Source organism: Vulpes vulpes, chromosome 9, assembly GCF_048418805.1.
Source record: "Vulpes vulpes isolate BD-2025 chromosome 9, VulVul3, whole genome shotgun sequence".
NCBI classification, from domain to species: Eukaryota; Metazoa; Chordata; class Mammalia; order Carnivora; family Canidae; genus Vulpes; species Vulpes vulpes.
Window position 1 is genome coordinate 3318634 of NC_132788.1, and position 12591 is coordinate 3331224.

At 46.8% G+C, this 12591-nt stretch overlaps 1 protein-coding gene across 50 annotated transcripts in view; it reads right to left on the minus strand.

Annotated features, from left to right (window-relative positions):
* LRRFIP1 (LRR binding FLII interacting protein 1) overlaps window positions 1-12591 on the minus strand; it is a 139793-nt gene that overhangs the window by 6672 nt on the left and 120530 nt on the right. For 22 of the 50 annotated variants that reach the window (XM_072719059.1, XM_072719058.1, XM_072719057.1 and 19 more), the window contains 3 exons: window positions 11413-11505; window positions 9744-9885; window positions 4383-7408 (listed from right to left, as the gene is read on the minus strand). In XM_072719059.1, coding sequence (XP_072575160.1) covers window positions 5688-7408; window positions 9744-9885; window positions 11413-11505 — 1956 coding nt within the window. In that variant the 3' untranslated portion in view covers window positions 4383-5687. Of the gene's footprint in view, window positions 1-4382; window positions 7409-9743; window positions 9886-11412; window positions 11506-12591 lie in introns of those variants that run through there. The other 28 variants (XM_072719080.1, XM_072719081.1, XM_072719077.1 and 25 more) reach the window with 3 other exon arrangements.

Below are 12591 nucleotides of genomic sequence, written 5' to 3' on the forward strand. Positions count from 1 at the left end.
TGAGAATCGCGATCCGTATCAATGGCATTTTCGTTAGCCTTGACTTCCCAAGTTTATGTCACCAGTGCCGGAGCTTCGACTCCATGTCTACGCATCAGAGGTCTGCTGACAACACATCCGCTCTCCTGCGCGCGCAGAGCGGGCGTTGTCCTGGGAGTCGCAGCAACACTGTGGGTTTGTGCCACCGCTCCCACCCAGACACAGAAGAGTGCACATACGGAAGCATCTGGAAATCCCCCCCAGACGTTTCTTGGAAAGGCTGTGGAGTAATATAATCTGTAGAGTTACAGAGAAGGAGGCCGAAGCCTGGGGAGAGCGTAGGGGTTTGCACAAAACCTTCCACCGGCTGAAAGGGCCAAATTAGGAAGATGTGGTAGTGACAGCGATGCTAATGGGTACTGCACGGGCCCCCTGTGCTGGCACGGCCCTCGCACCTGCGCCTTCACCCACAAAGCCCTGTAGGTTGCCCTGATACTACCTCCTTCTTCTACAGGTGAGGGTCCAGCACCTCGAAGGAACTGCCCTGAGGCCTGGCAGCCGAGCCTCGAACCACTGCACCCCTCTGATGTTCCAGATGTAACCCAGACCCTGGAGTCGGAGCCGGGCTCCCAGCCCGAGGCTCTTACTCCCGGGGATGACTGTGTTCTCATGCTGCGCAGCTTTGTCACATGAAAAGGAAATAAATAATCTGTATAAAATGCACTTTTGTTTTCATCTAAACAGTCTCTTATCTAAACATTCTCATCCAAGTTACACGCTCTCTCTAATTGCTCTTCCAAACACCCCAAATTGTTCTTTTGAAAGGCACAGTAACAACATAAATTAAACCAGAAATGTCAAGCGTAATGGAAGATAAATCTACGATCCTCTGGAGTTCCATTTTAAGTGACACAAATTGCTTCCGATACTGTATTCTTTCTCTTCCACAAGCTCACCCGACACTGAAACGTAAATGCCGTAAACCCAGTTCTTCATTCAACGTTACTTTTTCTCTTATGTTCTATATACAAAAACCGTAGGAATCATAAGCAGCAATGAATATGTCAGAAAGTCATCTTGAAGCTCGTCTATCTACTGTACAATTTTATTATTATCGCTTTTCCATTAGAAGACTTCCTGGAGAGCAAGGACACAATGAATGTTAACATAGAATAACGGAGCTGGCAAATGTAAAAAATAAAGGTAACATGACCTTCACTCTTATGGTGGGAATATGAAAAACAGGGAAGTGGGGCGCCTGGGGGGCTCAGTTGGGGAAGTGTCTGTCTTTGGCTCAGGTCATGATCCCGGGGTCCTGGGATCGAGCCCTGCATTGAGCTCCCTGCTTCTCCCTCTGCCCCTCACCTCTCCCTTCTCCCCTCATCTCTCCTGCTCTCCCTCTCAAATAAATAAATAGATAAGTAAGTAAATAAATAAATAAATAAATAAATAAATAAATAAATAATACGATTTTAAAAAAAGAAAGAAAAGTGAAATTTTAAGGGAGAAAAGTTTTAAAGCAGAATTGGAGAGGAAGTTTAAATCGTTTGAAGAAAATGGAAAAAGAGAAGCAAACTAATTGGATATGCAGAAAACGGGCACTGCTCTTTGTCATTTTAACAGTCACCAAGCCTGATTTGTTGAGTGCACAGTGGTGCATCGGTGAGATGCTGGCCGTAATACTTGCCCAGGTCCCTGCAGACCTACCACTGCCCTGCATTTCCTAGGTTCCACGGCCCATCGCTGGCCTAGAATCCCCAAATATAAACAGACACAAACTATTCATGTAAGCGCACACTTGCCTGTTTGGAAACAAGGCATCGAAGAAAATGAAGTCACAGGATCTCAAATGTAGAGTTTTCTCTCATACGCAGGAGTTAAAATGAGCTGGCTATGAAAATATTTCAATTTTTAAAAGTCTGGCTTCTATGTATTCAATTTCAATAATTTTCTGGTACACACGCGACGAGACCGTGGAATAGGCACTCACGGTGGCGAGGTCTTACAGTCACCAGAGCAGCTGGTGCAAAACCACTTTGAAATTCTCTGAGCCCTGTTCTCCTGGGTCATTCTTCTGGCCTGCACCTGGTCACCTCGTCTGTGCGGGTACAGAAAGGTCACCCACCAGCAACCACTGCCATCACTACTCATTCCCTCTTTGCACTGCTTTACCCGGATCTGGCCCACAACTCTAGAGGGCAGGTTTCAGCTCCGTTTTCAGACAGCAAATGAGACACAGTGAGGCTGCGTAGCTTGCTCATAATAATACACAGTCAGGAGCCTAATTTTCATTTTGTGGATTAATTTCAGCCGTCGTGGGCCTCAGGCTGCCTCTCCCAAGGCAGAGGAAAATCACCTCCCCTCCCTGTTTGCAAAGACAGCGAGGCTGAGGTCTCTCAAGGAGTCCAGCCTCCTTGTACTGACTTAGTCTGATTACAATCCGCGTGGGCAGTGTCCACCATCCCTGGGGCCAGCCTCCCACACCAGGTGAGCACCTCCTGCCTACAACAGGCAGAGCGGGGACAGGTTTTTTTCTCCTATTTACAGGGCCCAGGAGGTCTGTGCAGATGGGAACTGTATATGTGTCAGCCACCACTGAAGTCATTCACATCTCGAAGAAAAGGTAGTTAAGTCCTGGAGTAAGAGGCAGTGCAAACAGTAAAAGGGAAAGAGTGAGGGTTCTGTCTCCTGAAAGACAAAGCTTTCTCTATACGCGATCACGTATTCTAACACAGTGCAGGCACCAACACCCCTTCCTTTCGTTCTGGAGCCTGGACATTCAGCACGAATCTCCCTGCTGTGTCCCCTGTCTCGATGGCATGCTGTACCGGGTGGTCTCTCAGGGAAGGGGTCTACCACAGAAAACAGGAACCCCCAACTGTGTAACCCCCCCAGAACCAGCACTCCCGGGTCCTAGTGACAGCAGGAGTTTAAATGTCCAGGTCATGAGCTTTTCTGATCGCTGGAAACACTAAGCATCATAGAAAGTACAGGGCAATCCATCTTATTTCTAGAAACTCTTAAAAAACCACTTTACTGCTTCTCTACCTTTGTATATCACAAAATAAGAACCTATATTGCAAAACTCTGTTGCCTTTCCCTATTTCCTACATACACCCACGATTACACTCAATTATACTTTTGAAAGGAAGATTTACATTTTACATACAGTCGCTATGTTCTGGTTTGGGAATGAAAAACATCCCTGGTTTTTGATTTAAGGTACCTGTGATGAGCGTTTCCCTCTGCTCGGTAGGGAAGTGAGACGTCGGGGGTCTGGGCTCCTCTGGGGATGTGGCGGACAGGTAGCCTTTCGTTCTTCTTCTGAGTCTGAATCTTTGGACATCACATCTTTCCAAACTGCCTCATATACCTCTGTGTCTTCTTAACCTGAACCTCCCTGAGGTACCGACTTCTTGGTAACAGAAGGGCCTTCCTGTAGCATCACTTACTGCGCTCCAATGTCATTTCCCCCTCGGAGCGGGGTAACTGATGCTCACAGTGAAGGCTCTTAGATTAGCAAGAAATGGCTTGGCTGTTCAGAACTTTTCTTTTTTCTTTTTTTTTTTTACTTCCTGGGTTCTCAGCTGTCTACTTCTACTACAAGCTGGGTCCCGTCTGCTTGTCTGCTGGCACAGTGTCCTCCGGATATGAACTGATCACAAGGTCTATTACTTAAACGGATGTGTGACTAATCAAGACCCCTGGACGGCTGGACCTGAGGGGTATGAAGTATGCCACTATGTCCTTAAATGAGCCGTTAGGAGCAAAGCCAGACCTTAAAATGGCTTGATGACCTCACCGTTCAGTGAGCTGGGTTGTTGAATCATCTCCCCAGGGGCCTTTGCAAGCAGGAAGGAGAGCTTCCCCGATGCCCATTCCAGGGTGACTGTGGCTTTGCTAAAGTTAGAGGCGTGGGCTGCTCCCTTTCAAGTCCCTTGCAGCCCTCAGATGGGAGACTCTCTAGCAAGCCTGATAGTTTTCCACTCATCGGGCACTAGTGGGGACAGTGTAGCCGTCCCCTGCCTCAGGACACTTACGTGGGAGTAGTCGATGCTTACTTGCCAACTTCACCATCTCCTTCAAAGCCTTCCAAGGACTGGCTCATGTAAGCAGAGCAACAGAATGGAGCTCTTTCTTAACTGGGGCTCCTCACCAGAACCACAGATCACAGGAGACGCTACAAGGGAAGATCTTCTCAACTTTCCCCAGGAGGGTGCGACACTAGCCCCAGTCTAGGTGCCAGGAGATAAGTTCATTCATTACTGACAAAGCAATGAGTCCTTCACTCAACACAGACTGGGAATTAGCAGGCCAGAAGCAGGTGCTACTTTGAAGATAATGTTATGTAGAACCACAGCCACAGCCAGAATTCAAGTAGCCCAAAGAGTGGAATCACAGGCTTGTAAAATTATAAAATGTTTTTATTTCAATTACATAAGAACACTTAGGCTTGCCTCAAATTTTATTGAGGTTTTGGTCTTTTTTTGCATTCAATTATACCTTGTAACAGTGATATGAATTCATATAATCTCATAAAGTGTCAACAGCATTCATCATGTACAGTCCTTTGTGATTTTAATATTTTACAATCATTCTTTTTATTGAACTTTACAATTATCTTTAAAAATGCTTCCTTATATAGAAAAGACATATTTCCTTCAGGAAGAGCAAATGAAGAATTTTCCGATAAGAATATAATGAGATACAACAAATGAAAAATATTTATACCAAAATACCGAAAGTGATTCACCTATTTAAAATATCCTGTTATAGTCCAATTAGCAGTTTGCACAAGAACGGTACCTTTTTGTATTTTTCTTTTCAATAACATATAGAAAGAGAAGTAATTTTAAAATTAAAAAAATAAATTTTAGAAATGGTCCCCCTGCACAAATACTGCACTAGGAAGTGCAATTTCAATGTATGTCTCTTCCAGAAACAAATTAGAAAAAAAAAAATCTTTGTATAAAATGACTTTGGTACATTATAATCAGCACAAAGTGAAGTCAAAAATCTACAAAATAAATTCAGGCATCAACAACAATGAGATCAAAAGGTATCAGACTGATAAAAGGCTTCTATGAGGTAAAGGGAAGGAAGATCTCCCAGTGCTTGAAGATATTTATTTCTTATCCCTAACATGATTAATTACTGTCCTAAGGTGCAAATCTTATCATAACTCATTGACCTATACGCTATTTGGCCACTTATCTCCTTTTAGAACAAAATACCATATAGGTTATAACGTACACATCAAAATCAAATGTCAGAGTACATATATTTGAATGAGACACATTAAGTATCGACTATACTCACAAATCTCAGAATGCCATTTGGTCATTTCAGTTGGATGCTGATGTATTTGGTCAAGAATATCAGCCTAAGGCAAATGCTAAATAGCTTCATTTGGGTTGGAAGCAGGAATAGGGAGCGTACGCTCTTGTTGGACACTGCCGGACTGCTCTCAGTTGGAACGTCTACCGATTACAGACGTGCCTTTCTTTCTGATCTGGGTGATAACTTTAATGAGGAAGAGTATACGTCTACAGGTAACAGTCTATAACTCAGCGTGCTAGGTAGCTCGGCGGTTGATTGTCCTATGGTGCATCTAGATGAATGAGGAGCATTTTGGGAACCTCGCCCGGGGAGACAGCAGATGGGCCTCTGACAGCTGGACTTCCTGTGCAGTCCTTGGCCCTGTCCACTTAGGACATGGTACACTCTTCATTGCTTTTGCCCTTCTCACTTCCGCCTCTCGGCTTGCCTCTGCCTTCTGAGTTGGAGGCTCCCAACTCTCCTGCGGATGCTACGTGATCATTTCCTACGGCCTTCCCGACTATCTGACTGGGACCCTCTGCCATCTCATGCTGCTCTGTACTTCCTGTTTGAGGGGCATCGTCAGTGTCCTTGAAGGGACCTTCATTCTCCGGCAGGACGCTGCTGGACGCTCCTCCATGGCCTGGTTCTGGAGCACTGCTGTGAGCGGCGCCATCTTCCTTAGCATCGTCTTTCCTAACGGCTTCATCTAGCTCCTTATCGCTGGCACTCATGTCTGATGACTGGGTTGTGTCACCCCTCAAACCTAATGTGTCGCCATCCGCTGTTTTCCCCCCCTTCTTAGTGTTTACATCATTATCTTCTTGGTCAAGTTTCTCAGCCAACTCAATTTTCAGATTTTCTGGACAATCAATCTTTTCACTGCTTCCTGATATGTTTTTCTCCTTTGGACTTTCAGGTACCTCATTTTGTGTTTTTACGACTGGTTTTGTGTCACTGAGAGCTGCATGCTCTCCTTCCTTCACCTCACTTCCATCTGAGTTCTGAAATGTTAACTCTTTCTTAGCATCTTTAAGGGTTTCTACAGGTGCCGGTGATTTTTTCTTGTTTTTCTTCTTCTTGTTCTTTATCTTCTTCTGTGATGAAGCCAGTGCGTCTCCCTTTTGGTCACTCTTTTCTTCCTCAGGTTCCTTCGTAACCAGGGGCTTGCTTTTGGCATCTGGCACAGCTAGGCCTGTTGCTCCCTGAGGACTGCTTTCAGCCGCCGGGCAACAAGGAACATCCTGCACTTCTGTCTGGCCTGGTTCCTCATCCCTCAACCCCCTTTCCTCATCCTCCTTTTCATCATTCTCCTCATCTACTGCTGCCCTCTGACCTGGGAGCTCTGGGGGCTCTGCAGCTTCCTGCCTAGAGAGCTCTTTGTCTAGAGCATGCCCTGTGCTTGTGTCTAACTCTGTGTGGGCTTCTGCTGCACACTCCTCATCATGGCTCATGTTGTCATTGTTACACGTTGGAGGCCCGGAGGCTCCTGTGCCCACCTGCTCCCCAAGCCCCATTAGCCCTGCCTCTACCACACCCTCTGTGGGGTTCCCACCTTGCTCCCCAGGGTCTGCACTGTTCAGCCCTCCAACGTCAGATGTTTGCAGAGGAGCAGATTCTTGACAAGGCTTTGTGCTATCCTCTCCCAAGCTGGTTTTCAAATCTTCCTGTTTTTCCACAGATTCTTTACTTTGTTTTTTGATATCCGAGGCATTGCAACTGTCCTGCCCACTCCCAGGACATGGGATTTCATCAGCTAATTCACTCAAACATTCGGACTGCTCAAGGGGAGCCCCAGTCCTATCATCTGGTGTGCCTGTGACCTCATTGGACTCAACCTGAGCTGTATTTTCAAGGAAGGAGGCGTTCTCTAGAATCTGGTTTTGAGCCTGCTCCTCATTCGTAGCATCTGCTAATACTCCTAGGGAGGGGGCACTGTCTTCAGAGGCTTTCTGGTCCTCGGCATTTTCACCAGGATGGAGCACCTCTGTGTCCACACACTCCTGGGCTGGGTCCTCTCTGTGCTGTTCTTGCTCAGAATTCTGCAAGATTTCTCTTTTCCCCACATTCTCCACAATTTCACTTTTCACCTCCACTTCACTGGCTCTTCCTAAAAGACCATTGAGAAAATTGAAGGGACCCCATGATGTGGTGACCACTTAACACATACTACAGCGTAAACACATGTTCTCTCTCCCACCCGACCCCATTCCTAAGGAGAGAGAGTCATCAAAGAATCACACGGAATAGAAGCCTTTGCCAGGTCTGTGCGGCAAAGCAGTCATTGCATTAGCAAACGTCTGATCAGCGAAGGCCACTGCCACCATCTCAAAGGCAAGGGCGGCTGCTGGTGCCATCTTGTGTGAATTGATTTTCAAAGGTGCAGTTAAGTTTTAACAAAGAGAGCTCTGAATCAGGCAGCCAAACAATCCAAAATAATGGGTTTGAGAATGACCTAAAGTTCGTGTTCCCCATTCTTGTTTACAAATGCACATCTGGCCTACTCACACTCCTCCAGCTGTCAAACTACACTGCGCACCACACAGCCCTATAAGACCGCCTCCAAGTAATTTTTAAAAGAAACATTCAATCCACCTTAAGAAACTCAGCTTCAAGGGCAATCTCAAGAAAGATACTTTTGAACTAGTTTATGTGAGGAGAAAAGAAATCCACCCCACTCCCACCATCTAACCTCTGGGTTCCTGAGAAAGCAGCCAATGCCCTAACCACTGAAGGGGCTCCACTCCCAAAGGGCTTGGGGGGGGCGGGAGTTCTAGCAGGTGGCCAACGCTTAACATCAAGATGACCACTTCACTAATAGTAAGTTACTCATCAATTAAAGAAGTACAAATTAAAAACACATTATGACTTTGGAATGGATGCTTATATTTGAGATTCTCCAAATAAACCGACCCTTGGTGTATCGGATGCCATGTTGCTGAAAGTCAGAGCTTGGTAATTTTATTAACACATGGTCTCCACGGGTGGGTGCCCTTACCCCGAGAAACTCGGGAAAACAGTAGGACTTCTGGTTAATTTTACTTCACCCTTTAAAGATGTCTATTAGTGAACATGCCTTATGATACACACTTTGCAATGATGAAACAGTACGTGTACATATAAATTAAAAATATATGAATTGGAAAGTTCCCATAATTCTTTGCCGATAGGGATATGTGATCCAAAAATATCTGGAGACCACTTACAAATGTGATTATTTCTGGTTCTTTAAGGGTTGGTTTCACAACGGTTAGCAAAGATTCATCAAGTGTATGTTTGAACAAGAGCAATATGGTCAAATTCCTAGCTGCTCGCACAGCTAATAAAAAGGTAAGATGGAAGCCAACCAGTTTATCTTCTTTCAGCAACTTTTACTCAATCGAAAGTGCTGTGTGCCTTAAGAGGTCATCCAGGTAATGAGGTATACCTCTCTAGGAAGCAAGTCCTGAGGAGCTGAGGCCTACAGGTTTCTACATTCCCATAAATACAAAGAAATAAGATGAAAGCTTCTAATTAAAGCCACGGGCCCTGACCATATTCCAGCCTCATCGTAAAAAAGCAGGAATGTAACTGGTAACGAGGGACAAGCGAGGCCTTATCTGCCGGCTGCAACTCCAGGCTGCACGCCGGATTTAGGGGGCTTATCCCAAAGCTAAGTATTAGGACAAATATTAATTGGCAAATCTTTTCAGATGTTTGCACACTGTATAAAGCATTCTCACAATCTGGTGGATTCCCCAATTTATGTCCTTTCAGAATCAAACACTGACGTACAAAGGAGCATCACCTCTAACAAAGGGGAAGGCATAATCAGACCCTTGATGGGAAGGGCGCACCTTCCACCGGGAACCACACTCGCCACCGGGGGCAGCCTGTCTGCCTCACCCCCTCCGGGGTTCCCGAGTGGTAGCTTGAGAACGGCAACCAAGAGGTACCTGTCATCAACCCCACCCTGCTGCCCACAGGCACCTCGTACCCTCAAACACTTGGTGGTGTGTAGGATGGGCAACGTTGGCTTGTAAATAGGGTTACCTATCTTACTTCACTGCCTCTGCCATTCTGATCTCTTGAGAAGTCTGTAACAGAGTAAGTTAAGAAGCCATCCTTGGCACACATCTGAGGAAAACCAAACAGGACTGCCAAAACCGTCCCTTTAATTCTCGAGACAATTTTCCTTGCATTCACAGTCTTACTTGGTGGCTTTGAGAAGCAAGAGAAACGTATTCTTCAGCCATCGGTGGTGAGCACTGCACAGGGATGCACGCCAGACAACATGTGGGTGATCACACCGTGTGGCAAGGGAGCTCCCAGGAAGTGGTAGGACAAATGGCATGCTGTGTGATTGTTAATTGATCAGTGATGATTACGTCAATTCTGATAATGCACGGAAGGTGGATCGATGCGGACTGTGAGATAAAAAGACCCAAAGGGAGGGGAGTACTTACCTAGCGTCCCGTCCCCCGTCGTCTTGAGGGCATTTAACTCTTCTTTCGTTATCTTGGATGGACCTTGGTGTCCAACGTTATTTAGAGTTTCTGAAGTCTCCCCGTTGGTAGCTATCTCTGAATTTAGGACTATTCCATGTTTCTGGGAACAAAAACAGACTCACTGTAATACTGACTGGTTGATGTCAGCTTAACCTCTATTTTATTGACAATAACGAAAAAGAAACTATTTTTCCCTGAAGTCGAGGGAACAGAGTCCGAGCAGTGGTAGGCACCATGCTCATAAATATCCTATCAACACACACAAATCCGGGATGTCTTCCTCCAAGGGCCACTTCCTTCTTGCACGCTCCAATGCACGTCTTGACACGCTGGTAACAAGACACTAAAAACACGCATCCTTTTTAACTGGAGGTAGTGGTCTGCGGGCTGCCGCAGAGTAGAGCATCAAGCCCGTCCCCATTAACGGACCTCGCTTTTAAAAATCCTGGTTGTATTCTTTAAAAAGAGAGACAGAGATCAAGAAAGAGATGTGTGGGGAACCCTGGGTGGTGCAGTGGTTTGGCGCCTGCCTTTGGCCCAGGGCGCGATCCTGGAGATCCGGGATCGAATCCCAGGTCGGACTCCCGGTGCATGGAGCCTGCTTCTCCCTCTGCCTATGTCTCTGCCTCTCTCTCTCTCTCTCTCTCTCTCTCTGTGTGTGTGACTATCATAAATAAATTTAAAAAAAAATTAAAAAAAAAAGAAAAAGAGAGAGATGTGTGTGATCTGAGAGGAATACACACAACTTACGCTAAAGAAGGAATAAAGAAGTGGCTAGAATGTTTGGTATCTTCAGAGGAAACATAATTCATGCTCACTACACAGTGAAACACTCTAAAGCCAGTTATCTTCATCCGGATGGAGGACTCACTTGCCTTCCCTGCTGCGATGGCTGTCTCCCGAGCATGGAGGGGCCCCAGCACCAGGCTCAGCCCTGGGAGAAGCAGTGACAGGAACCTGTCCCCTCTGGTTGACTGCTCTGGCCCTGCCCCTGAACATAAGCAGCTGGCACTGATATGTTTCCACTGACGATCTAGGATTTTCCAAGGCTGGACCCTCTTCTCCACACTGTCTCCTGCAATGTTGATAACCCCTCTACCCCAGAACCCCTTTTCCTTCACTCCGTGTCCAGCCAGCAGCTGAGGACCCCCTGACATGGCACAAACAGGACATGGAAACGTCCTCAACCCACGGGGTCTCCAAGTCTAGTTGGCGTGAGCCTCACCCACACCACCGTTCAGGTGAAGTCCTTAACTTTGGGCCTTTAATATAAAGAAACACATTCTCCAAGTGGAAACTCATTCTCCAGCTTTGAGTAATCAATCTAATAATGAGTACGAGAAAAAAAATATAAGCAGTATACAAAAAATTCTTGGAAATCAGAGCCGTTCCAAGCTCAGATGTGCTTGGAAACATCTAAAGGAACGGGGCAGACCCGACTGCACCTACATTCATTGAACGTGTCTCTTCGGTGTCAGTTAACTTCAGATTTGAATTGAGTAACAGAAGTAAAATCCACGACACAAAATTAATTAACACGAGTTAATTAATTAACACGAGTACACACGCGGAATCATTCTTGAGAACTGGGATTTTTTTTTTTTTAAACTATACTTTGGCTTCATACCTTTAGTTCCTCTTTCAGCATGACTACTTCTTCTCTAAGATCGTCTCGGTCACTCCTTATGGAATCAAAGAACTCTTTCTGCCTCTCTAAAGCCTGAGTGTGGGCAGAGCAAAGAGAGAGAAGATTCGCAGGGGTGAGCAGGTGACTAAAGCAGGAACGAGAAGGCTTCCGCTACACAGACCGTCGGAGTCAAGGCACCGCGTAGACTATGCTTCGAGATACAGACAAAAAGCGAGCACTGAGCATCTGGTTAATTTATGCGAGCCAAGGACTGCGGCCACCTGCTCCCGTACAGGCACGACGGTTGGAGGGCGCGGGAGGCCACGGGGCGTGCGCAGCTCCTAGCTCTTGACAGAATGAACAGAAGCCATGCGCTCACTCAGAGGACAGATGCGTGAGGATGAAGAAGAAAGGCTTCGGAAACCCCGAGTGACAACTTCGACTAGTTCTCTACATGGATTCTCAGCGTTTGTTGTCTCAGACCAACACAGAGTGGCCCTAAAGCAAACACACAGGGCGCATGCTTACAAGTCCTAAATGAGTGTGGACTATCATAAAGGCTCTAATGAAAAGGAAACCCAGCACGGCCTCGGGAGCACGGGCGATGTGCTCCCACACAGGAGTCTGCATCGGAGCTGTGGGGCGATGATGCTCCGTTCTGGGGGCCCCTCGTCATGAGGAAGCATGGTGGTTACTCTACGTGGGCTCCTTCCTTCCTATGCGTCACTCCTAAAGGAGTGTGTGTGTGTGTGCGTGTGTGTGCGCTCTTGCTCTTCTCATCAAGGGGGGGGGCCTGGGTCCTCCGTGGGGACACGTCAAGGAGGGAATACATGGGCACAGCACCTGCCACCTTGCAGCTTCCTCGGAAGCCTCTAAGCAGAGCCCATGTGGGTGAGGCCCTGCACAGGGCTTCCGAGAGGCCGGAGCCTCCCCGTGCCCCACCTGCCCTAGGGCGCCCTCCTCACTCTTGTATCTGAGCGTGCTGCTGGCTGGACTGGTCGTGGGCAGAAGGCCCGGTTAGCGTGGACAAGATGCCAATGGCCATGTCGGACGTCGACTTCAAGTTTGGAGCTCACATCAGCTGGAGTGAGCTAGTGCGTTCCCTGTATTATTAGTTTTGAGTCCCACGGGGCCGCATGCATGCCCCCACAAGCTTCTGCACACCCAACACCTGGAAGC